At 32.2% G+C, this 27,634-nt stretch overlaps 2 protein-coding genes and 1 non-coding gene across 3 annotated transcripts; 1 reads left to right on the top strand and 2 right to left on the bottom strand.

Annotated features, from left to right (window-relative positions):
* Positions 1–8,161: 8,161 nt before the first annotated feature.
* On the bottom strand, positions 8,162–9,989 carry LOC142634170 (thiamine thiazole synthase 2, chloroplastic). The gene is made up of 2 exons (XM_075808460.1): positions 8,961–9,989; positions 8,162–8,536 (listed from the first exon to the last, which is right to left on the bottom strand). The coding sequence occupies exons 1-2, from the start codon at positions 9,858–9,860 to the stop codon at positions 8,366–8,368; spliced, it is 1,071 nt and encodes a 356-aa protein (XP_075664575.1). The 5' UTR covers positions 9,861–9,989; the 3' UTR covers positions 8,162–8,365.
* A 3,368-nt stretch (positions 9,990–13,357) lies between these two features.
* TRNAL-UAG (transfer RNA leucine (anticodon UAG)) lies at positions 13,358–13,437 on the bottom strand. The gene has a single exon. It is a non-coding gene; the product is annotated as a tRNA-Leu (tRNA).
* A 3,461-nt stretch (positions 13,438–16,898) lies between these two features.
* LOC142637440 (putative xyloglucan endotransglucosylase/hydrolase protein 8) lies at positions 16,899–19,108 on the top strand. The gene is made up of 4 exons (XM_075811715.1): positions 16,899–17,223; positions 17,353–17,453; positions 17,555–17,757; positions 18,541–19,108. Exons 1-4 carry the CDS (start codon positions 16,959–16,961, stop codon positions 18,941–18,943), a joined length of 972 nt encoding a protein of 323 aa, XP_075667830.1. The 5' UTR covers positions 16,899–16,958; the 3' UTR covers positions 18,944–19,108.
* The last annotated feature ends 8,526 nt before the right edge of the window (positions 19,109–27,634 follow it).

Genomic DNA, 27,634 nt, shown 5'->3' on the forward strand with positions numbered 1-27,634 from the left:
CTTTATTAGTTAATAAAAAATTTAACACATATAATATATGAAGCCTACTTTATATTATGATATTATATTTCTTGCATTCGGGACATATACATGGCCTCTCACAGCAAGTAAAATTCACACAATCGTGAGAGGAATGATATATATATACACACACATACTTATTTATTTATCTATTTATTTATTAACACGATCTTTGTGTTATGATAATTACACTATTGAAAAAATGTAAAAAAAGAAGAAGAAGTAAACTTATTATTATCAAAAGATAGTTGTATGTATGAAGAAAAAAATATAAAGAAAGAAAAAGAAACCACATTTAAGTTTTAAATAGAAAATCAATCCTTAAAAACATAAAAAGTATAGTGGTTACATAGATCATATATGTGGCTGGTGATCCCCTTCCACTAAACAAATCTCCACTTCGAAAAATGCAAAGCACTTAAGCATTATAATTATGTGTTTACGACAATTTGGTGCTTAATTATATGAGACCCAAAATGACTTTATAATTAAGTATCATTAGGATTATATTTTTTTCTATGCTTCAATAAATTTTCAATTTCAAAAATTAAATCATTGGTTTAATGAACATATAGTGGAGTCGTTTATTCTTAACTCAACTCGAATTTTCAAGAAGCATATGAAATCTTTTTAGAATTGATGATATTTTTTTGTAAGTAAGTGTTAGGGTCATATTTTCTATGTAATTGACTAATCCTTTAACAATACGCATTTTACTTGTAATTAGGATATTAATAACCTAGAAAATTCAAATATTCGCAAAGAAATTTACATACTTTCCTATATTTCTATTTGAATAAAGAATAACAATGTTTGTTGATTTGAATAGAAAAGTATTATTTTCATGCTTAGGTTTATGTTTATTGTTATGATGTTTTTAAAGTGTTATAATAAAAAATCATTTTTAATTAAGAGAAAAGTTAACAGATGAAGGACATTGTTTTAGGACATTTTTTTTTTTTAAATCATGGGAAAAAATAATTGATTTTTATGACAACTTTTTATATTTTTCATAAAAATTATATCAAAACTTTCTTAAAATGATCCATTAATAAATGACTTATGGGAATCTATTAACAAGACCTTTTAATTGATATATTTGTAGCCCTTTTAGAATTTTTCTTTTAATTATGCATAAAAAATAAACTAGGAAGTTGGCATTTATCGGGTTATTCATACAAATAAATGCCCTATTAAGCAAACACATATTGGATGCATAGATTATTTTATGGCCTATTCTTTGGTGTCATAAGACTTCAAACAATTTTTTGAGTTTAAAGATTATCTGCTTCATCCTGGCGTGCATTTTTCTTAAGAGAACTTTTGTTAATAATGATTTAGAGTTAGCTAAAAGATTAAGTGTGTTAATTACAAAGTCTTAAACACCATAAATTCAGTTACAATAAATTTTAATTTAATGTCATATTAATTTAAGCATTTACAAATTTTCTTAAATTCTTTATTAGTTTTTTTTTTTTTTTGAGCAAAAAGTAAACTTTATTAATGTAAGCAAGCTAAATCAACTTGTAAAACAGACGGTGTGTGTGGTGAAACATCCTCCATCCAAACTAAAAAATTTGGGATGTTTAATGCATATTTAGCCAGACTATGAATTATAGCATGACCATCTCTTTTCTTAAGAGAATATAGAAATTGTTCAAAATTTTGGGATAACATTCTCACATCCTCAAGTAGCAAACCTGTAGGTGTTAAGGATTGATCATTCTCCCTCAAGGCTTATATCACTTCCATTCAGTTTCCCTCCAAAACAACACGTTAAAAGCCAAAATCTGTTGCAAAGGACAAGGCTATAGCTACTGCCAATGACTCAACCTCCGCTGCCTTGTATGGTTGGTGCATTATCTTTGTGCATGAAGCTAAGACCAAGCCCTTAGCATCCCTGACCACCACGCCTACACCAGCTTTCTTTTCTTTTGAACAAACAGCACCATCGAAATTAATCTTCACCACGTCCACTAGAGGAGGTAGCCAGCGATTGTGAGATATTCACCCACTCTATCACACTTGTGTCTCCGTTCCTTGCTTCTTCATGTGGAAGTCATTCAAGCTAGTTTTTAACGCAATAGCGATTTGGTGAAGAGCAGTAGCAGGAGCTTGTAGACGAACTAGGTTCCTTTGGCTCCAAACTGTCCATGTCGTGACTACAAAAATATCCAGCTGCTTGCCCTCTAATATTATCCATGAGACCAGGTCTTTGAAGTCCACAAAACCAACTGAATTTCGGAAATTCCATAGTGCTTGGTCTGCCCAAGACGATATCAAGCTCAGTGCATGACCACAAAGCGTGGAGTGGGTCTTCAGCTTCTGTTCGGCATTGTTCACAGATTTAGTTCGTAAGAACGGTTCTTTTCATCAAAGCGTGTTTCGTTGGCATGGCATTGCGACAGGCCCTCCATATAAAATTCTTTGCCTTCTGTGGCACTTGCATTGACCAAATGGCTTTCCAAACATGCTTATCTCTAAGTGGTGGAACCTGGTTTGTGACCTCCATTTCAGCTTCTTCTTTGAGGAAACGGTAGCCCAACTTGTAGCTATACACTCCATTGTTTATGTAAGGCCAGAAAAGCACATCCTCTGCTTCTGCTTGACTCAGTGGTATTGCCTCAATTAGTTCTGCATCTTCAGCCACAAATAAACCATCCACCAAATCTGCCCTCCATTGTCGTGTGGTTTGATCAATTAAACAGGATACTATGGAGTTTGCATAGTCGTCTATGTGGCAGATGGGGAATTGTGGTGAATGCTTCATTGGTAACCACTTGTGCTACCAGATATTTATATTCTCTCCATTTCTAACCCTCCATCTTGCTCCTCTTTGAATAATGTCCCTTCCTCTAAGAATAGTTTTCCAAGCATAGGATCCAATTCTTGGTTTGACAGCTTCCATAATTGTAGTGTTTGGGAAAAAGTTGGCCTTAAACACCTTATAAAATAGAGATGTTTTGTTGTGCAAAAGTCGCCAAGTTTGTTTTGCCAGTAAAGAGCCATTGAACATTGCTAGGTCTCTAAAATCCATTCCACCCACCATTTTGGCCTTTGTCATTTCTTCACACTTAACCCAATGAATCTTTCTTCGGTCCCTTCGTTGTCCCCACCAATTTTTTTAATTAAGGCTTCAATTTCATTACACAAACCAATGGGTAATTTAAAACAACTCATAGAGTAGGTGGGGATAGCTTGTATAACTGACTTCAATAACACTTCCCTTCTTGCTTGTGAGAGCAATTTGCCTTCCCATCCTTGTAACTTTCTCCATATTTTCTCTTTGATATTATTGAAGCTTGCTTTTTTCCCTTTACCACCAGAAGAACGGAGACCTAAGTACTTCTCATAATGCATTATTTCCAGACCGCCAAGAGCCAGCTTGATATCATGCTTGGTTTCTATTGGAGTGCACTTGCTAAAGAAGAATTAGTTTTGCCCTTATTCACTTTTTGCCGCGAAGCCTTCTCATACATAATTAAAATCTCCAACACCTTGCCACATTCTTCCATGGTTGCCCTACAAAAGAGAAGACTATCATTTGTAAAAAGCAGATGGGTTAGTTTAGGTCCTCTCCTACAAAGTGAGAAACCATGTATTTCTCTATTATTTTTTGCTCTCTTGATTAACCCATTTAGGCCTTCAGTGCAAAGCAAGAAAAGAAAAGGTGATAGTGGGTCACCTTGTCTAATCTCACGAGTAGGTTGAATCATACCACAAGGCTCTCCATTCACTAATACCGAATATGAAACTGTTTTTACACACCCCATAATCAAATGGATCCACCTTTCCTTAAAACCCATTTGTCTCATCAATTTTTCTAGAAAATCCCAATTTACCCGATCATAAGCCTTACTCATATCTAATTTTATTGCCATAAAACATGAGTTGTAAACTTATAATTTTGCAAACTATGAAAGGTCTCAAAAGCCACAATGACATTATCAGAAATTAATCTATCCTTTGTAAAAGCTGATAAGTGTTCAGTAATAATGGAGGGTAGTAATTTTTTCAAACGGTTGGCTAGGACTTTGGAGTAGATTTTGTATAGCACATTACAAAGACTAATTGCGCAGAATTGGTGAGCATATTCAAGCTTATTTTTTTTAGGTATGAGAGTGATAAAAGTGTGATTTAGAGGGGTAGGTAAGGTACCTGAATTCAGCCGTGCCACAATGGAAGTGGTGACATCTTGCCTTACTGTGCCCCAAAAATGCTGGTAGAAAAGTGAAGGCATTCCATGCAATCCAGGAGTTTGAATGATGCCATTTGGTGTAATGCATCCTCCACTTCTTTTGCATTAAACTCTTAGCTTTGTGCGGCATTCATCTCATCATCAATAATAGGGGGAACACATGATAACACATTTTAGGGCATAATATGCTCAGTTGAGGTAAATAGGTTCTTGTAGTAATTTACCAAAACTATAGATATATCAATCAATTGGTCTCTCCATCTGTCATCTTCATCTCTAATCCCCTCAATCACATTTTTCCTATATCTCCTTGTAGCACAACTATGAAAATATTTGGTATTCCTATCTCCTTGCCTCACCCATAGCACTCTTGACCGTTGAGCCCACATAATAGCTTCTCTCTCCAATAACACCTCAATCTCCCTCTTAATTTGCCTAATCTGAAAGTTGTTGCCACTATTCATGGCTTCAATTTCGGCCTTGGCTAGATTCTTTTTCAAGCGATCCAATTCCCTTCTCACATTACCAAAAAGCAACTTTCCATTTTCTCCCAAAACCGATTTTTCTTTCATAGCACAACTTCCAAGAAGTTCAAGTTTCTCTTTTCTTTTGATTCTTTTAAGAGCGTAAAACTTAGAGCAATGAGGTCTTAGATAACCAAAAACACCACAATAGTGACAAACAATGTGTTTAGGTCCACTAAGCTTTTTGGGAAGGGATCTAGCAACATGGTTTTGTTCCCTCTTCAACTTAAGACATTGAGATCTTATATGACCAATCACACCACAACGATGGTAAGTTGGAACAAACTTAGATCCATTCAAAACCTTAGGTTGAGACCTAAACGGAGGCTTCGGCATAAGAATCTTTCTCCCCACCTTTTGATTTCTTTTGTGTGGAGGAAGGTACACCGATTTGTCCTTTGAGGTAGAACAGACAATAGGCACAAACTCGGGTACCACAACATGACTGCAACAAATATTTTCACCCTTTTTAGCAATAGGTTCAGCAATCAAACACTTGGCATTTTCACAATTTAGCTCATTAACAAGTTTGTTAGACAAAACAAGTTTAGCATCCAAGTCCACATTCAAACTCCTTTAGTTTTTCAAGAGAATTTTCAGCAAATTTCTTATACTTTTCAACCAATTTATTGGATTTATTAAGCTTAGCAATCAAATCATCATTTTTCACAAATGAACTTGCTGAAATTCTCATGAAACTTCTTAATATTTTTCTTCAAGAGTTTGACATTTGGAATATTAACAACACCCATAGATTCATGTGACATGTCATCAAAATTATGAGGATTAACACTCATAAAGGCATTTTCACAAACACAAGGCATGTTACAATCAACAACATCCATAGAAGCATACAAAGCACTATCCATGGCAATATACACAAGGGGTCAAGGATTACACTTAGGTAATGAAATCCGACAAAGTGTACCCGCTCTGATACCAATTGAAAGCTCACTTAGTGTGTAAAACACTAGTGAATGTTTAGACCCCCAATTTCAAAATAACCAACAAGCTTATATTCAAACAATATATGTGTGGAAAATGAACTATAAGCAATACCTAATTTGGCAAACTACTTAAACACATAATTAATCACAAACACAGCAGCAATTAATGGTTAAAGAGTAAGGGAAGAGAGATTCAAACACAAGGATAACATCGGCATGTGTTATCGAAGAGGAAACAGAAGAACTCGACAAAACACCTCTCCGCCGCTCTCCAAGCGGTAAAATGATCCACTAAAGAACAAAGTTGGAGTACACGAATAACAAAAGACCCTCTAAGCCTAGTCTATCCAATGTACATGAGCCCTCCAAGCTCCTGCTACCAACGGACTTCTAGAAGTCGTATCTTCTCTAGCTTTTCGGATACCGCAATACGCCTGATTGCATCCGCCAAGCCTCATCGGCTTCTCTTGGCAAATCCTCAAAGCTTCCCAAACTCCAAAACACTCTCTACACTCTGAATAGGTGTGGGTTATGTTTAGGTACAAATCTTCTCTCAACGATTGTAACAATGGAAGAGAGAAGGAGAAGAGACTATAAAGATTTCTCTCTAAGAATGAGTAGCTCTCTCTCTAATGAGGTGGGTGTGTTGTAGAAACTTCTCTTAGGGTTTTTCTCTCAATAGCCACATCTACAATTCATGGGTATAAGGGTATTTATAATAGGACATGAGATGGAATGTGAAAAATCTTTTTTTTTTTCTGCAAAACAGGGTGTTCTAGCAAATCACTCGCGACTGGGATGAGTCGTGAGTTCCAGTCGCCAGAAAATAGAATGGCTAGACTATATTTTTTGTCCTGTAGTGATCTAGCTGTCTTAACCCTTCAATTTTCTGCATGCTCCACACGTGTGCATGATTCTGGCAGGTGGCCAGTAGCGAGTCAATCACAAGCTCAAGTCGCGAGTTGCCTCTTTGATGCACACTCTTAATCAATTCTTCACACATAACCCTTACATAAAAATAGGGTTTCTAAATGCTAAATTACAAGCAAATTTGGCACGGAATAAAGCCAACACATAATTGAATAAATTCAACCCTACAGCTTTTATATATTGTGCGGGGGGAATTCCCCCCCCCCCCCCCTCCCCAAAAATTGATCATTCATTATGTTTGGAAGTATGAAAGTATTTTGTCTAGGATCTCTTGTTTAGTCCCTATGTAATATGCAGTCTTTTTGTTACTCTGTTTGTTTGGAGAAATTATCTTATGCACTTGGCTGTTGGCATATAAGACATGTGAAACTGACATGTAAACTCCATAATTGTGAAACCCACATGTCAGTCTCACATAAATTGTATAGTTATAGGTGTGTTTGGTTTACCTCTAGAAATTTTTTAATTAGATATGTCATTTTGTTTTAAATATACAATGGCAATGATAGTTGGTTTTAATTTCCACATTTTATTTAGTTAATGAATGATGTGACAGTTTTTCATTAAAATAAAAGAAAATTTTAATTAAAAAAGTGCTGGAGGTAAGCTAAATCCATTGTTTTAAATATACAACGAGTTTTAATCTCCATATTTTATTTAGTTTACGAATGATGTGACGATTTCTCATTAAAATAAAAGAAAATTTCACTTAAAAAAGTATTAAAGTTAAACCAAACCCATTGTGTACATATACAAGATCTTTTTTCGTTTGTTTGTCTTTTGGGTGATCTATTGTATTTTTCTTAAGGAAAAATAAAAATAATTTTCCTGGACACAAATCGAGAAACTTCCCAAAAAAATCAACCATTATTTTCGTCTCTTTCCTTAACAAAAGAAGATGATAGTAGGTCCCACTCAAAATGCATTTTTAAAGATATAGGACTTGTTTGATCTCTAAGTTCAGACACATATTTTTATATTTTAAACAACATTTTCACACACTTTTTTACTCACACGTATTTTAAAAAACTACAAAAATTTCATTTCAAACTACTCTACCAAACACCTCATACTTGCTTATCACATATTTCATTCTCAGTCTTCACATGCCAAGAACTCTTAAATAGCAGGTCCCCAAAAATATAAAAAATAGAAAAAATTTAAGTTATTACAAATTTAACTAAAAAATTTTACAAAGTGATATAACAATTAATATAATTGGTATCACTTTAACTGGATAATAAATTAGTGTTCAATTTTTTTATTTTTTTTTATATATTAGTAACATATCTATTTATAATAACAACACAACAACAACAATAACCCATGCTAGGCCTTTGTAATTTGTATTTCTCATTCTCAAAAAAATATATATATATTTGTATTCCTCACTAGAATTATGCCTTAAAAGTATAAGATATTAGAGCCTCCACTAACCTTTTTCTCTTCCTAGTGGTCATAAAGCTCGAAGAGCAACCTGATTCCCAGTGCTTTGAATCATTAGCAAAGTCTGAAATGGAAACATTTCAATGGCAATAATCTTCTCAAAACCTTCCAATATATATAGTATATATGCTTACTAAATTAGAACTTAATTTAACACAAATCAAAATGAAATTTCCCCATCACATACAAATATCCACATCCAATATCTAGTAATCCCTACCAAAATGGTCTATTTTCATCAACACTCTTCCTTTATTTATTCCAAATTTAACAATCCAAATGGCCTTGTATTTGTATCATCACGCATCCACAACAATCTCCCCAGTCTCAGCAGCAGCAAAAATAAGCTCTGGTTGTATGCCCCCAGCTTCACTGTATGTCCCATCAATTGCATTGGGCTGTCCCAATGCCTTCAAGGCTAAGTGTGCCGCCTTTTGGCCCGATATCATCATGGCCCCAAATGTTGGACCCTGCAGAATCACAAGCACTTAATTAATAAAAACGTCATGAACTCAATCTCACACGCTGATGTTACAAAGTATTTCAAATTTTATCACTCAAGTCCTATAAATTATAAGCTAATATATCAATTAATAATTAAAAAAATGTTATGAATTAAATTGATCGGAAAGGATAGGAGACAAAAATGGTTGAGAAATACTTAAAATTAGTATAATCATTCAACTATCTAATTCCCCCCTTCTATGGTTAACTTGTTAGATTAATGATTATATTCATGTTTTCGTGATCGTTTTAACTTCTAGAATAAGTGATAATTTATCATATTAACAAATTATGAAATGTTAATTTCAATACTTGTTATGTAATGTTAATGTCAATACTTTTTATGAATCTTATGATTAATAAAAATTCAGGCTGGTCCAAAATAATTACCATTCTTGGGGCACCATCAATTTCTGCGACCTCCATCCCAGTAACAATCATACCGGGCACAATCTCTCGAGTAAGCCTGACAATGGCATCCTCAGCAGTGTTCATGTCAAGGGCTTTCATCCCGGGCACACTATCAATCATTCCAATACTCTTCAGCCTCTTAACTCCAGTGGCTCCAAATGGCCCATCATGCCCACACGAGCTCACCACAACCTTAGCCTCCATCACATTAGGGTCCATGCAAGACTGAGTGTCATGGTTCATTGAAACCAAAGCCCAGTTGGTCACCACACCCGAGACCCTCTCTTCCTTCACTATCAAATCCTCAGCTGCCACGGCGTTGAACAACTTCACGTTAGGCCTAGCCAATAGCTTGCTCATGATTGTGGATGTGAACAAAGCTGCGTGCTTGATAACAACGTAGTTTTCTTGCTCATCATACTCGATTTCAAGCTCGTCAAGGAAATGATGAGCTGGTTTACGCACAACCATAGCTGAAAAGAGCTGGCCACCAAGCCATGCACCACCACCAGGGCTAACGGATTGTTCAATAATAGCTATACGGATTGAAGGGTTTTTGCTGAGTTCATAAGCGCATGAGAGACCAGCTGAGCCAGCACCGACTATGACAACATCAGTATCAGCGTAAGTGATCATGTCTGTCATGTATCGGCGAGTCATTTCGCGAGAGACAGTGGATTCTTTAATGGGTTGGAAAGTGAAAGATTTTAGGTCGTATGGTGGGGTTAAGGACATAGAAATGGTGGAGTTTTGTGGAATGGATTTGATGGGTGTGAAACGAGAGGTAGTGACGGGTGTGCCATGGAAGCAGGACTTATTGTTGTCTAAGAAAGATGGCTTTGGGAGAGAAGAAGTGAAGGTTGTAGCCATGGCTGCCATTGAAGTGTTTGATATGGTTATGGGGAACGATGATGTTGTGAGGTAATCAAAGGCTGAGAATGATGAGTGTGAGCAGGGTATTAATCAACAGGGTGGGAAGGTTGTGGGAAAGTAGGAAAATATCTGAACAAAAATCTAGAAAGTGTGTACTGATACTGAATGGTGAAGATAGAATTTGAGCGGTTCAGAACGCTAAGAAATTTTTGTCACAATCTAGTACAGATATTAGTATACTATTGCTCTTTACTACGTACTTCTGAATTCTGAGATAGTTTCGTTTTTGTGTGGAAAGAACCATGACACCTCCTTAAGAAAAATTTATGAAAAATGGTTTAGAGTATATTTTTAGAAATGTTTTGTTGAAAAATGATAAAATAATTAATTTTTTTATATTTCACGAGGACACTGTTAACATTATCCATAATTTATTACTCCTACCGACCGAAAACAAGATAGCAACCAAGCGAGATAAGTTGAACTAGGGTAGATATGAGATGTGATGGGTTTGAAGTATATTTTAATCCAATTGGGGTGGTTTCGAGTCTTTCGATAAGTCTTTTGGCTAAATATTGTATAAATGAAGTTCATTTGGAAAATAAGGAGAGGTGTAAATTTCGACAATGCTATTGCTAAAATTTTGAAAAAAAGTAGGAGAGAAGAGAGAGACATGATGTGACGGAAGGGAGAGAGAGAAAAAATGAATTGTAGCAATACCATTGCCAAAATTAATAGAGAAAAAGAATTGCAATTGTGGCAATTCAATTGCCAAAATATACTGGGGTAAATATGAGATGTGATGGGTTTGAATTATTTTGAAATCCAATTGGGGTGGTTTCGAGTTTTTCAACAAGTCTTTTAGTTGAATATTGTATAAAATGAAGTTTCTTTGAAAAAATGAGGAAAGTTGTGAATTTCAGCAATACTATTGCTGAAATTCTAAGAAAAAGTAGGAGAGAAGAGAGAGAGATGATGTGATGAAAGGGAAAGAGAGAAAAAAAAAATTGTGGCAATATCATTGCCGAAATATGAGAAGAACAATGATATTTTTCTCATATTTCGGCAATTGAATTGCCACAATTACAAATTTTCCTCTTTTCACTATTCCTCTCATATTTTTAAAATTGAATTGCCACAATTGCAAATTTTTTTTCTCTTTCCTAATTTCGGCAATAGTATTGCCACAATTCTTTTTTTTTTTCTCTCTCTCCCTTACATCACATATGTCTCTTTTTTCTCTCTTGCTTTTTCTCATAATTTCGGCAATGATATTATCAAAATTAGCATCTTTTTCTCATTTTCCCAAATAACTTTGAACAATTCTCATATCACAAATAGACTTCATTTTATATAATATTTAGCCAAAAGACTCATCTTTCGACATTAATTAGATATAGATCAAAGAAAAGCAGATTAAACACAAGTGAAACAGTTAAATTATTGAGAGAAAACAAGTATTTTTAGATGGTAAAAGAGAATATGTACCAATTAAATAATTATAATTGATAATTGTATATAAAAATAAAAAAAAATAAAAAAAGATTAAATGACGTATGAGATGAGATAAAGCAAGTAAAACCCATCATTGTCCTGCAACCATTTTGAAGCAGGGAAAATCCATACTAAGTAATGCAAGACAAGTGGAATGAGAAATTTTGACCCCATCTAATAAAAAAATTATTCGGATTACTTGGGTTTGCTTTTGGGCCAAGTCATTTGCCCAATTGACTATATCATTATCCATGATATGTGACCGTTATTTATTGTTTAGGGATGCAATGCTAATCAAGGCCCATTCAATTCTAAGGTTTCATTGACTTTGCTACATGATGATTAGTTTTTCTTCCGAAGATGACAGATGAAATAATGGAGCCTCATTCATCATGTCCTTACAACCTTCATAATCTTTAAAATAATAATAAACGAAACAATCTACTGTATTTTTCCTTGTAAACAAAGGATACTCATAAATTAAACAACTAATACAAAGTTAAGAGGACGTAGTCTCTCATAATATATGCCCAACTTGTCATAATAAAGCAAAATACAAATACCCGCACATGGACTACTAAAATACAACAAAATCCTGGTTTAGTTCCATCCGTTCTCTAACTAGAGCATCAGCAAAATACTTTGCCTCATAGAAAGAGTACTTTATCTTCACTTAAAAGGAAAAAGTTTCTCTCCAAACTAGTTTGGAGAAAAGCCTTTCAAACTTATCAAATATTTTTATATTCAGTGTGAAATTTGAAAATTTAACCGTTGAATTGCATGTTCTTATTATATTATTCATGCTTGCAAAATTTCAAGAAAATCAAAAATCAATTGCTATATCATCAAACAAATGTTAAAATTTCAAGTTTTTGTAATCTAAAATTGTGTATAACAAATAAGTTCATTGATCAAATAGTAAATAAAATCCGATTTGAACGAAATTTGATATGCATGTTAAGAACACAAGGAACATGAAATTCAACGGTTAGATTTTCAAAATTCACACCTAAAAAAAAATATATATATATATATATATATATAATAAGTTTGAATTGTTTCTCTCCAAACTAGTTTAAAGAGAAACTTTGTTGTGCTTAAAATATCTACCCGAGAAGGATCCTACAATCCGTAATAAGACTTGCATAATGTAAATTGTTGCAATAAGATTCAATAACCCATTTAAAGACTACCTTTGCATGATCTCATTTTCAACCGCCAATGAATTTATATTTATGTACTTCAATAGGTCATCCCTCAAAACACAAAGCTCTGGATCAAAACTAGCTAGTAGCCACACCCACATGATTCGGGTAAAACCCATAATCCATAGTCCTCTACGGTCCCAGATCACTCTCCTACCACTAGCTTGCCTAGGATTGTCCAATGAACAGAAATCTGTAACTGAGTTTGTGACAGCCTTCCATAGTTCCATAGGTTTTATTCCATCTCACTCTAACTAATTGCATGCTCTTGTTCATGTGAGACCGAGTAGCACAAATAGAAGAATTCAGTAGCACAATGGTTCACTTCTTTAAACAAATCATGACTTACCAGATAATTTCTAAACATTACTCTGTTTTTGTGAAGCCAAAGGCTCCAAATGGCTAAAGGGAAAAAATAAATAAATAAATATATATATATATATATATATTTGCTGCTAAGGGTTCCTTGGCAACCTGTGTTTTAATTTAAGTAACCACATACACAGGTCCTTACTAGGCACCAATCCAACAGCCTAAAAGGATCTAGCATTGATTGTCACAATCTTTGGTTACTAGAGTCTGTTCATTCAGGATCTTTTAACGGGTTCAAAGATCCTTATTCCTAGCAGAAAGTTGTTAAGCTATCCTTATTGGAATTTAGGATTCTTATATAATTAATGATACTCAACTGATATACATGCAGGTTATATATTCTTCGGCGCTACTGCAAAATTATCGTTAAAAAAATGCAGAACCATAAGTATGCATGATACTAATTAACTGCAATAAATAAAAGACTAACCTTGACAGCTGTGGGATTTGAACCCACGCCCTTTCGGACCAGAGCCTAAATCTGGCGCCTTAGACCACTCGGCCAAACTGTCGGATGTTGTTGTTAATTTCCCCAAAATCTTTATTTATATCAAAATAATATTAAATAATGGAAACCCATTAATATTATCCAACCAAAGAGGCCTAGACTACCTCATCTACCATTGAATTAATTATTAAAATACGCACTATCTCATCACAACTCTACTTTTGATGTTGATTGAAAATTGGTATATACCGAATACCAATCTCTTATTCTTTGGACAGCTCTGCGCTTATCCAAAAAAACACTTGTTCATCAAATAAAAAAGAGCTCTTGTGCCTTTGTTGTACTTGTATAGTTGTATGTGATTTTTTACTTGTTTTTCTTTACTGCTTTTTGTTCCTTCTGTTTTTTCCTTTTCTTTTTCTCTCTGTGTCTTCTTTTTACAAACAAACCCACATATATAGGAAAAATTCTTAGGTACTCTCGGAGTATAGTGAAATAATACTTCTTCCTCTCACATTTATGGTAGACTCCACCATGAATTTAATGAGCAGACTTCACCATGAATGTGAGAGTAAGAAGCACCATTCTTCATACTCCAGGAGTACCTAAGAATTACTCCATATTATAGAACCACACCAATCAACTGGATTGGCATTTTGGGGCATTGGCTCCTTAGAAGATTCTACACTGGGATCTACTCGCCAATTTTATCTTTTTGCCAACCAAGAGGATTAAGGTCAACTATCTCATGATTCTCATCTCTCCCAAGAGTAAATTATGAAAAACTATAAAGATTGAACCTTTGATACAGAACATTTAAACTGTAATTTGGCCATGTAATGCTAGGGTGTCTATTTTTACACGAAATACTCTTTTTTGAGACAGATCTAAGCATTACTATTAATCTAATTCAATTACTTATTAGAAGAATTACTATTAATAACACTCTTCTTTTATCAATTGATTATTTTTTTTCCTCATTAACAAGAATATAAACACCAAACCCAAAAGGCCAAGGAAGAAACACCATCTCGTGGCGCAAAATGAGGCATGGGAGGAAACATCCGAGAATCCTTCCCACCTTTTTACAATAAGAAGTCCAATTAGCTTCTTTTTTTTTTTTTTGGGGATAAGTTAGGCCCAATTAGCTTAGGAGAACGAATTTCCTCAATACAATTTAAAGGAAAATTTCTTTGATTTCCTGTACGGTGAGTGTTAAAATCATTTAAATGCATTGTTAGCCGCATGATATATTTAATGAATTATATCACTTAAAAAAATGGATAAAATTTTGCTCCAAACATGTTTAAAGACTTAGGCTTCATTTTCTAGTAAAAAAATGACATGTGTCATTATTATGCATAATGCATATGAATCATTTAATCAAAAATTTTAAATTATAGATTGTTGTGTTCTCATATGTGAGTTGGAATGTTAATTACTCATAAAAATAATATTGTCCCCCAAACATAATCTATAACCATTAGAAATAAATAAATAATAAAAGCCCAAATAGTAACAATAAAAATCAACCCAAACCACAACAAATTAACAAAATATTCAAGAAGAAACTCATTCAAAAAAATTAAATAAAACTCCATAATCATTCAAGTTCATAATCCGTTCAGCCTATTTCAAAAATAATAATCATAAATTTCATGGCATTTTTTGTTGCTCTCTCTCTCTCTCTCTCTCTCTCTTATATTTTATCACTCTCATCTCATTTTAGCATTAGTGGCTTTTATTTTATCTCTCATTTGTCCTTTTTGTTTTTTTTTAATTCAATTACCAGAAAAAAAATTGTACAATTTCATATATATATATATATATATATATATATATATATATATATATATATATTATTAACATCGATATATTTTAAGTACTTTTTATTATATTTTATGCCAGCTTTGCGATGAGAATGTCCGTCAATAATAAAGTTTCCTAATGGTTTATTGGGTGGCTCCTGTGGCCTTCCCTTCATGATCAGGAATCTGACTGACCTGGCTGGCATGTGGACCTTCCTAAGTCAATGTTTCATGTTTCATATTTTGACCTTTAATCAATTGGCTAATTATAATTAAGCCATTGAAATTAATAAAAGGTTTATAAGCTGGTTACCTTTTTTTGCCCACTTGCAGAAACAGGGTTTATTTTATAGGACAACAAAGGATATTATTAAAAAAAAAAAAATTCATTATAGCATATCCTTTTTTTGGTTATTGTAATTGCATGTTGGTCATGTTTATACCAATAAAGCAAGTCTGTGTCTCTGCAACTTCCAAGGCACAAATTCACTCCTTTCAGTAAATATTTTTGTTTAATAGAGGTTAATGCTAATGCCAATCTAAAGTAAAAGAAACAAACACAAAGCACTTTGTGTTAAAAGAAGATTAAAAAAAATACTGAGTATTAAACACTGATAAGACCCTCTTTTTAACTTTTGACCAAACAAAAATCTAATGTGAGCTCTTATAGTCTACATAGTCTTATTAATTTCCGACCGCCAAATCCAGTTGTCGAATCCAAGAACTTTCTGATTATTGTATGACCAATGAAAATCACACCACGCTCTTAGATGCAAACACATGGATCCCACCTCCATTTTTAATTCCTGCCAAAACCCATTGGAGGGCAGCCTGGCTTTCTCTAAGCTCCAGTTCGGCAGTACCCCATTTTTTGTATTTTCATTTTCACTTCAATTCCTAAATTGCCCATGTCGGTACAAAGTACTTTCATCATTTTTTTTTTCTGTTTGTTTGCTTAAAAATAAAAATTTCTTTTATTTTTGATAAATGTCAAAGCATTGATTATAATACTAAATCCCCCATTTAAAAAAGTAAAGATTAATACAGTGAAGGTATGGTGTTCCCATCAACAAAAAGAATTGACTGAAAAGAAAAGCTTCTTAGCTACATAATTTATAAAATTAGAACAATTAAAGAATGATTTTTATTTTTGTTATTGAAAATGAACTATTTCTATAGGCTTCAATCCACATATAATAAAACCACTCTTCCACATAACATCACGTTTGATTATTATCTTCATATGGGAAAAAACCAAAAAAGAAAAAATAGTTAAATATTATGGGTTATAATACATTTGTCTTATACTTATTTGGGTCAAGTGATATCTATAAGACTAATTTTCTTTTCCCCATATTCATATATAAATCATAAAATTTGATGTAGAAAACTTTTTTTTTTTTTTGCTGAATTAAAAAGGGGGTTTCCGGTGTGGGCTTATCAACCCCATGCCACGTGACGGTAATAGGTAATACCACGTATATTACACGGACCTTGTTAGGACTATTGCTCGAACTACTCCTCTCTGAGTACAGAACGAGGACTCTTATCATTAAATCACACCCGGTGTGAGATGTAAAAAACATTTAAGTAACTATATAATATGACCAATTATTAACTCATTATTATCAAATAACCTACAAACGTTTATATAGTATTACATGGGCAAAAATGTACATATAAATAACTAAATGATTAACCAGACAATGTTCATGTGCAAAATCCGTATTCAAATATTCTCAAAAAAAAAAATCCTTATTCGAATATTGACCATTTAATGCAACTGCTTCTCAGAGATCCCAGCTTAGAAGCCTCTTTCTCTTCCCCCAAAGTCCTTCACCCCAAAATGGAAAGAAGGGTCTCTCCAATGGCTACTCTTCTTTTCATTGCAGCTCTAATGGCTGCTTCTTACTTTATTATATCTGAAGCAGCTGATTCTAAAGGATCATTTCAAGACAATTTCGATATAATGTGGTCTCAGGAGCATTTTTCAACCTCCCCAGATGGGCAGATCTGGTATCTCTCATTAGACAAAGAAACAGGTAACACCCATATATACACAAGATTAGCTATACTTAATTCTATTTTTGCTTGCTTTAGTTTAAAGATAGTCTTTGTGATAAGAAACTTATAGTATAGTTTATGTTTTCTTTTATTGTATTGTTGAATAGGCTGTGGATTTCAAACAAAACAAAGATACAGATTTGGGTGGTTTAGCATGAAGCTCAAGTTGGTCGGAGGTGACTCTGCCGGTGTAGTAACAGCTTACTATGTAAGTCTTTGACATTGATTCTTATTGCTTCATATTTATAGCATTTGTATTGTAATTAGAGAGTGGCTAATTAAAATGATTGGCAAAAATTTATGTTGTAGATGTGCTCTGAAAATGGGGCAGGGCCAACGAGAGATGAGTTGGATATTGAGTTCTTGGGGAATAGGACTGGGCAGCCTTATCTTATTCAGACTAATGTGTACAAGAATGGGACTGGTGGCCGTGAGATGAGGCATATGCTTTGGTTTGACCCCACTGAGGATTTCCATTCCTATTCTGTCCTCTGGAACAACCACCAGATTGTGTAAGTTTCTCTTGCAATTGAAATTCACTCTTTTTTCTATGAGCTACTTGTTGAGATTCTCCTCCCCACTTAGTACATGTGGTTATTCATCAAAAACTTCGATGCAGTCACCATAAATATTGGAGACAAAAGATGTCTTAGTTACTCTGTTGCTTTTGACTGAATGAGTAATGCATAGACCCAAACATTTTTCACAATTGTTAACATGTCCGGTTATGATTGAAGCAACTTTTCAGCAGTCACAAGTAAACAGTGGGAAAATTTTGTGATTGGTGGTGTACATATGTTTATCAAAATTCAACCATATAAACGTATTGGTCAAAACTTACGCAGTTGAATTTAATTATGATTAAGAGCAAATAATACTATTCTGATTGTGTTACATTAGTCCATACAATTACATGATTGAATTTATTTGAGAAACTTAAGGTATGCACCAAAGTTTAGTTTTGTTTTGGTTTGTTTTTCTTATGTGTATAGGAAGCTCGATTCCATAAACTAGTACCTCACCTAAGAGACAAAATACCATTAGGTAATGGGCCTTATCCATGTGGCATGGCTATTTGACTACGAAAAATCATGCTCATATCCATGTGTAACAACTCCCTTTAATTTTTCTAGTTATGGGATTGGTAATGGCGGGTGTACATGAGGTGTTCCATACTCCATATACTTAACAATTCATCAACGTATACATTGACACAAGGGGAAGTCTAACATGGGCTTTGGAAGAACTTATACTGACAATTACTAGCTTGAATTGCTATTCAAATATGCAAACAGGTTTTTTGTGGATAGTACTCCCGTAAGGGTGTTCAAGAACAATGGGGAAGCAAATAATTTCTTCCCCAACGAAAAGCCCATGTACCTGTTTTCTAGCATATGGAATGCCGATGAATGGGCCACAAGAGGTGGGCTCGAGAAGACAGACTGGAAGAAGGCCCCATTTGTGTCCTCTTACAAAGACTTCAGTGTTGATGGTTGCCAATGGGAAGATCCATACCCTGCATGTGTTTCAACCACCACTCAAAATTGGTGGGATCAGTATTCTGCTTGGCATCTCTCTGATTCTCAAAAAATGGATTATGCTTGGGTGCAGAGAAACCTTGTTATTTATGATTATTGCAAGGACTATGAAAGGTACCCCACATTGCCAGTAGAGTGTTCGTTGAGTCCATGGGATTGATGACTGATGAGCAAAGTGATATGGGATAAATACTACTTTATTTTTTATTTATTTATTTTCAAATTTCATATTACATCGGCATAAAAATGTGTAGTTTTGTGTCATTATTTGATTTGATTATTATTTAGATATTTAATTTATTCAAATTTTTATTTTGAATTTAAATGTTTTCTTTTGCTGGATTTACATTTACATGCTGAGTCGTGACTTTAAACTTCTTACAAAAGTAATCAATAGAATTACTATATAGAGAAATGTCAAACAAAAATAAGGTCAGCTTATCTTTTGATGTTGAAACTTGTTTGAAGCTTAGAAACTTTAAAGTTTAAACTTCTCGCATAAATAGTTGAAAATTTATTTGTATGTTAAAGTAAAATGGCCAAGTATTGCTTAAAAATATTCAAATGTTGACGTAATAGATTTCAATATTATCCTATGCTTTTGTTTGAATAAATAATTAGATGTGTTTGTAGAATTTATTTGTATGTTAAAAATAAAGTAAAATGGCCAAGTATAGCTTAAAAATATTCAAATGTTGACGTAATAGATTTCAATATTATCCTATGCTTTTGTTTGAATAAATAATTAGATGTGTTTGTATATTTTTTTTTGAAAGTTATTTTCATGTTTATGTTATTTTTATAATGTTTATGTTTAATTTGTTTTTCAAATAATGCTAATTATTAATTATTATATTTTTAGCCCTTTTAGATCTTTTAAATTATGTATAAAAAATAAACAAGTAAGTTGGCATTTATCAGTTAGATTATAGCCTTGATTACATGCAAGCTACGCCAATAAATATACAAAATCAAAATAAAATTAACTATAATTATTTTATTGGAATTAAATTAACACAATTAAAAAAATACAATATAACATTATAACCTTGGCACTTTGTTGTAATTGCAATTGTGTGGCATGTACCCATTTCACCAAAAAAAAAAATCTAACCACATCTTTGGCATTACTTTGAATTTGAGAATTATAAAATTACTTTAAGTCCAGACTAGTCGTAACAAAATATAGATTACAACTTACTAGAGCTAAAATGCAACAAAATCTCTGAAACTGAAAGACTACATCAACTCTCAGAATCTTAATCAAAATTAGATTCATGCTGAATGCACTAAGCACACTCGCCATTTAATTGAAAAAATAAAATGCATCAAAGATTTTTTTTTTTTTAAGGAAAAAATGTATCAAAGTTATCAACTCTAAATCTATGATCGCTAATACTATTTAAATTAATAAAATTTTTTTATTATTTGGACTAATTCATTATTAAAAAAAGTACTTATAAATGAACTTGCAAATTTGATTCCTAATAGTGTCACAACGTGATCAACTAATTTAGGAACCGCATATAATATGAATTTGTAGTCCACAATATTTTGACCAATTTAGACTATGGTTGCCATTAGAACTCATCTCTTTCAAATCAACTTCTTTGGAAGATTCATAAAATATCAATGATTTTTTTTTCTTCAAACACGCCTTGCAAATGAGAATAAAATTTTCATTAAAAACAATTTACATCTGATATAAAAAGTAAGGTAAGACTATCTTTAGATACTTGTTTAAAACTTAGAAACTTCGTTCCTTAGCTTCTTTCTCATAAATAGTAAAAATATGATTTATATGTTAGAAATGAAAGAGAAAATGAAATGAATAGCTTTAAAAATTCAAAATTTGACATAGAAATTTTTATATTTTCCTATGCTTCTATTTGAAAAAATTGTAACATATGTTTGTGGAATCAAATTTAAAAAAATATTTATTTCAATGTTTATGTTTATTTTTATGATGTTTTATTCAAGGATTATTATATCATATCTAGAAAAAAATTATTTTTTTATTTAGAAAAAGGATTATATATATGTCCAATCTCTAGTGGTGGTGTAACCAACCAAGATGTATGTCGTCCAACCCGACCTCAGACTCTTTCTTCCTAGCCTATTTGACTATCTAGCCGTCGTTATTTAGGTGGTATCCCAAGATTGAAGAGCTCGAATTCCTCCTGGGAACACACGAAACAAAGATATGAACTAGGTAAATAAAAATGGAAAAAAGAGGTTTCCAATTCATCAAAATCACAAGCTTTTTCTACGTGTATATGATCTAAAATGTAGATTGATATTGCCCATATAATGAAAGCAAATCTTGGTCCATGGAGTCCCAAGAAGGTAAGAACTCCAACCTATCCGATGCTTCTTCGGCCAAATACGATATACAAGTGGGACCTGCACTATGAGAATGTTATATTTAAAAATAATAATTTTTAACAAATATATTTGTAACCCTTTTAGATTTTTTTTTTTAATTAGATATGAAAAAATAAAAACAAGTAAGTTGGAATTTTCCAAACTTTTTTTATTAACAAAATCAATATTTTATAGATCCATAGTGGATGTGTTTTTTTTAAGGCATAATATTTGGTGTCTTAATGCGTTAAATGATTTTTAGAGCTTGAAGATTATCCAGCTTCGTCTTAGTGTGCCTCTTCCTTAAGAATAGTTTTGTTCATAATGGTTTACAGTTTGCTAAAATAGTAAAAGTGAGTTATTTATGATGTCTTAAACACCATAATTTTAGTTAGGACAAAGTTTATTGGCAATGGCGACAAATGCCCACTAAAAAAATTAATACGGTTACTTAATTCAAAAAGTCTAAAAATTGAATTGCATTTTTCTTAAAATATATGTCAAACTTCGTTCAAATAAAATATTATCTACTATTCAATCCATAAACTTATTTTATATGCATAATTAAATACTACAAAAACTTGAAATTTAAACATTTAATTGATGATATATTTATTGATTTTTTTTCTGAAATTTTGCAAACATGAAGGATATTATAAGAAAATTTAATATAATGTTGGGTTTGTCAAAATTCACATCTAATAAAATGATTGGGGATTTTGTAGTCATTGCCTACAAACTAGTTTGTAGACAAACTTTGTTATTTTAGTTATTATATAACTCTTCTTATGTTTTAATTTAATGTTGTTTTAGTTAAGAATTGATAGTTTTTTTTTTTGTTTTGCTAAAATGCAAAACTAACCCTCTAACTTTTTTCTGATTTCATTTCAGTCCTCTAACTTTGTTTTCATTCATTTCAGTCTTCTAAGTTTCAGATTTATTCAATTAAGGTATTTCCGTTAACTTTTGTTAAAATTTTTTGAAAAACAAAATCTAGAGAATATTTTTCAATCATTAATTGAATTTTTTTAACTTAAAAAATTTGAAGAAAAATTTATAAAATTAAAAAATTAACCACAACATATAACAAAAGTTGATGAAAAAGCCTTAATTGAATAAACTTAAAAGTTAGAGGACTGAAATGAACAAAAACAAAGTTAGAGGATTGAAATGAAATTTGAAAAAACTTAGAGGGTCAATTTTGCATTTTACCCCTTTTAAAAAAAAATTATTGATTAGTTAGTAGCTAGTATAAAATTCATTTTAGATATATATATTTTTTTTAATGAAACTATAATCCTTTCTTTTTTGGAGAGAGTTTCAACCTATGACGTCTGCTTCTGATGATAATTATTTATCATCAAACCAAGATACCAATCAGTTTTTGGTGTAGGAGGGGATTGAACCTCAGATCTCTTATTCAACCATCAGAGACTTTACCAGTTGAGCTAGCTGGAACCCACAAAAGAAACTATAATCTTAAAGGTGTCGAAATTATAATTTTTACTGGATATGTATTAATACAAACAATAGATCGTAGAATTATATAATCTTAAACTCATAATATTATTGTGGTCCAGTCACATTTTTAAACTCATAATGCAAACAAAATCAGATCTTAGACGCCTCTTGTATAACAACAAAAGGATTAAATATTTGCTTATGCCAACATTTGAAAAACAAGATGAATAAGTAATTCCATTGAGCCTTTAAAATTTTTTTTTTAATTTCTTCATAGTAAATCTACAAAAGAGTTATGATTCAAAATTTTGACCACCCACATAGACTTCGTGTTACCTTGTGCCTTAATTTATAATTAAAGTGCAGTGGGATCGTGGCTTTTATGTTGTTGAGTGAGCAGAAACATGAAAGAGAAAGTAAATACGAAGGTTTACTGCTACGTCCACAATAAAGTCCTTGATGGCTAAATTTTCTCTATAGCACTCTTATTTATAATGAATCTAATGTAAGATTTATATACTAAAGAACCCTAGAATTAACCATAGATTAACCAAGATTAATTTTATTGTTCTATTAGTATAAGAGTTTACAATTGGTTTGGTTCACTTAAACCATAATAGGTCTAACAATCAGGGACGGAGCCATTCTTTGGCTTTGGGGGGCCCCCCCCCCCCCCCCCCCAATTTTGGAAAAAAATCAAGGAGTATATATATAGATTACAAGGTTGAGCAATTTTGCCCAAAACAATTACAATTGCCCCCCTAAGCAAAATCTTTTAAACAAAAAGAAAAAGCCCATTAAAAATTTACAAATCTAAAATCCCAAAAAATACAAATCGGTAAACCCAAAAAATCAGGCCAACAAGAAAGTCACCAAAATAGAAAGGCTAAATAAAATTGAGCACAATCAGAAAATTTACAAAAAACATTAGCCTAGCCCTTAAAAAATTTGAAACAAAACCAATTTGACATCAAATCATTCCATCAAATTGCCTAAATAAAAAAATAAAAAAAAACCCTAACCCAAAGAGAGACACTAGTACTAAGACATGAGGCAAAGGGAATGAAGACTGAGACCAAAAATGCAGCAACACCGCACGACATGTCGATAGCAGATCTACTTCTGAGAGAGACCAAGAAAGCACCAGCACGGTATTTCCCTCTCTCATCTTAGCTGAGCAGGTAGAGCCTCTTAGCTGAGCAACTCTCTTTTCTCTCTTTTTCAACGGAAGATGGAGAACTTTCAAACTTTTTTTTTTTTTTTTGCTAAATGAAAAATCACTATTTCTATATCAATACTTTAACTATCTTTTACTGTTTGGAGTTTGGACCCACGTACTGGATGTTTTTTATTTATATATTTTTTTTATGAACTACCCCTCTGTTTGGTGATTTTGTTTTTTTATTACATATGCCCGCTTGAATAAAGAAGCAACAATATCAATGAATAAAGGAAAAACAAATAATTAATGGTTGTGCTTGTCTTTTTAGTGTTTTTTTTTTTTTTTGAGATAAGATAGACATTCTATTTTAACCTAATTTAAGTATGTACGTGTGTGAGTCTCCTTCATAGAGACTTAAACCCCAACCCTTACTCCCTACATCCTACAATACTTATACTTGAGGAGTAACTATCGCACTAAAAGTGTGCAGTGATGAAATTTTAATGGTTAGTTGTTAATATTTAATAAAGTTTGTTGATTTTAGTGTTATGCTATATGCGTCGCGTTATTATGTGCCTTTTTTTTTAATAAGATTTTTTTTAATTTAACTTTGCCCCCTCTAATTTGAACTTCTGGCTCCGTCCCTGCTAACAATAGGCTTTGAAATAGTACAACATTGATATATATGATTTGGGACATCTTCTCTTAGTGTGAATAAAGTGAAAATAGAAATGCATAAATAAATTTTTTTTTTTTAATCGCATAAATAAAACTTTTTAAGAGATGGTTTTGAGTACACAGTAAAATGAGTACTCAACAAATGTTGTAACTTGTAACACCCTGTGTCCTACCACTAAATCATATCATTTACATAAATTATTTATTTTGCTAAGGTTTAAATAGCTTATCTGATTTATTATTATTATTTTTTTTTTTTGAGAATCCTCACATACCCAATTATGCAAAACTATATATAAAAGTTTCGGAAGGGACACCGTATGCATTATTTTGGAGGCTGACTAATATGTCAATTTGCATCATGTACGTGTCCATTTATACAACATTTTTGGGTATGCATACTTTATATACATTTCAGCTGCTTGTAAGTTATGGGTTGAATTGTATACTTTTTTTTTTTTTGAAAAGAAAGTTGAATTGTATACTGGTTATACTTGGTTGTTAACCTTTTATTTTTATTTCAAAATAGTTTTTATATTTTAATATAGAATAAACTAAAAAGAGGGGTTTCATTATTATTATTATTATTATTATTATTATTATTATTATTATTATTATCAACTAAATGAAGACTTTTTTTTTTGTTTTGAGAAGGACAAAAAGTAGACTTTGATTGCGAAAGAGTTAGCTAAAATTGAAATGCGCTAGTTAGAGCATTAGTATCCGGTTTCTTAGAAAATCTCTCATTTTAAAAGTTAGTTTATCTATCATACCATACCATTTTACAATACACTCATTATTCCAATTTTTATTTTATCATACTACTCATTAAAATAATATATATTACCCACTAAAATAATATAATATATTCTAATACAACTCTCCCTCTCGCTTCTCGCCCATCTCTCTGTTTCTCTTCCTCGGTGTCTCTTTCTTTGAACCACCAACCACTCGAAGCCAAATAGCTCATCCATTAGCCACCAACAACCAACAAGCAGTAACTAGCCACCACCCAAACCCAACCACCACAACCAACCACTACCACCAGCCACAATAACCAATCACCACCACCATGCCACACACCAACCACCAAAAGCCAATAAATCAGAAATCAACAAACTCATTAAATCAAAAAACCAACAAAATGATTTTGAAAATTTGTATGTGCCATCTACAAAGTCCACAATCAAAAGGTAGTTTCTCAATAAGACGAATAAATGGCACAAGTCCACACCCACCACACATAGTCACTACAGCTCCACATCGATTTCCACCACATCGGACACCAATCCCACACCGAAACCCACCTAACCCACGCCAAAGAAACACACCACATGACCCACACCTCCAAAGAAACCAACCACCTGACCACGATCTCAACTATGCCACCACGCCGATCTGAAACCTAGCTCTGGTAGCAAGTGTTTAGAGAGAGAGAGAGAGAGAGAGAGAGAGAGAAGTGAGATAGGTAGTGATGGGGAATGAAGAGAAAAAGAGTGGGTGAGGATTAAAGGAAGTGGGAGAAAAAAATAATATAATACTAGCCTCTGAGCACGAGCTCACGTGCATGCTCAGAGGCTCTTCTATTTTTTGGATAAGAGTTAATTTAGAGTATTTATTATAATTTGGGATTACTACATTTTTTCAATCACAAAAAAAAAAAAAAAAAAACTAGGGGTGTAATGAGTATTATGTGTGATAAAATAATTTTTCATCACACTCCTAGATTTTTTTTTTGTGATTGAAAAATGTAGTAATCCCAAATTATACTAAATGCTCTAAATTAACCCTTACTTAAAAAATAGAAGAGCGCACATGCTCAGAGGCTAGTTTATAATTTATCCCCTATGTTTAAGTGGAGATAAAACTACATGACAATTTGGTAAAAATGCAACTCTATCTCCGACTAAAATATTACCTAAAAAATAGGCTTGTTAATTTTCAAATTACTTTATCCACTTATAAATTAGATTTTCAAAATAAAAATTATATATATATATAATTAAGAAAAACACATTTTTTTCTACAAAATAGGACCACTAAAAAAAAAGCTTCATCTCATGTTAATTTTCAAATTACTTTATTCACTAAATTGCACGTGATTTGCGCGTGTGATGAATAATTAGATAAATAAATTTGAAAATCATTAGGAAAGTGAGGCAATGTTTTAGTGGAAGTTAGAATTGTATTTTTACTAGATTTTTCTTTAGTTTTCTCTCTACTTAAACATAGGAATGTAAAGGTATTTTAGGAAAAAAAATCCGGTCCAGATAGGAGAAGCCTCTTAAATAATAATATAGATTTGTCTCTACTTAAACATAGGAATATAAGGGTATTTTAAAATATAAAAAAATTCAGTTCAAACAGGAGAAGCTCCTTAAATAATAGTATAGATATGGTTAAATTTAATTTTCCTTAAAATATAATGTTACTTTTTATACATTGGTCAACACATTAATTATATAAAATTTAAATATTCATTAGTAAAATAAAAAAGACTACACACTTCAAGAGTTCAAAGTTCAAACTAATCCTTCATGTTGTTTTCAAAAAAAAAAAAAAAAACTAATCCTTCGTGCTCTCCAAAACGATGCTGCATCTCTCTCATACATCGTATAACCATGCACTTTTTGTCAGCGTGACACTACAAAACCGCACACAAACAAAACATAGTAAGAGTCACAGTCAAAGAAAAAGAGAGAAAACAAAGAGAGATTTGAGAGACCAAAAAGACGGTTAAAGCTCTAAGAAAAATCTGAGAATTCACACAAAGTTTTTGGTAATGTTTAACTCACTCTAAGTCTTTTTCTTCTATTTCCTCACTTTTTTTTTTCTCTTCTTCGTATCTTTGAGTAAATACAAAGAAGGGAAAAAAGAAAGTGAGGAAATAGAAGATAATTTTTTTTTAGAACTTAACTCTATCATGGACTCTTTAAAATCTAATCACCACATCATCAACTATTTAAATAAATAACTAAATAAAAAAAAAATTTAACGCCAAAAACATATACAATGATGGTAAAAAAAAAATACGAAGAAGGAAAAAAAGAAGAAGAAGTGAGGAAATAGAAGGAAATAGTAATTGATCATTTATATTTTGATCATTAATCAAATTTTCAAAATTACATTTAAAAAAAAAAAAAAAAGAGCAAACGTGAAACATATAAAAAAAATAGAACTCAAACA

Source organism: Castanea sativa, chromosome 5, assembly GCF_040712315.1.
Source record: "Castanea sativa cultivar Marrone di Chiusa Pesio chromosome 5, ASM4071231v1".
In the NCBI taxonomy this organism is placed as follows: Eukaryota; Viridiplantae; Streptophyta; class Magnoliopsida; order Fagales; family Fagaceae; genus Castanea; species Castanea sativa.

Excerpts from the sequence above, each read along its gene's own strand:
- LOC142634170 (XM_075808460.1), bottom strand. The coding sequence starts at position 9,860 with ATGGCAGCCATGGCTACAACCTTCACTTCTTCTCTCCCAAAGCCATCT. Across the intron at positions 8,537-8,960 it reads TTGATGGTGCCCCAAGAATG|GGTCCAACATTTGGGGCCAT; the intron begins GTAATTATTTTG and ends GTGATTCTGCAG.
- LOC142637440 (XM_075811715.1), top strand. The coding sequence starts at position 16,959 with ATGCAACTGCTTCTCAGAGATCCCAGCTTAGAAGCCTCTTTCTCTTCC. Across the intron at positions 17,224-17,352 it reads CTCATTAGACAAAGAAACAG|GCTGTGGATTTCAAACAAAA; the intron begins GTAACACCCATA and ends ATTGTTGAATAG. Across the intron at positions 17,758-18,540 it reads TGGAACAACCACCAGATTGT|GTTTTTTGTGGATAGTACTC; the intron begins GTAAGTTTCTCT and ends ATATGCAAACAG.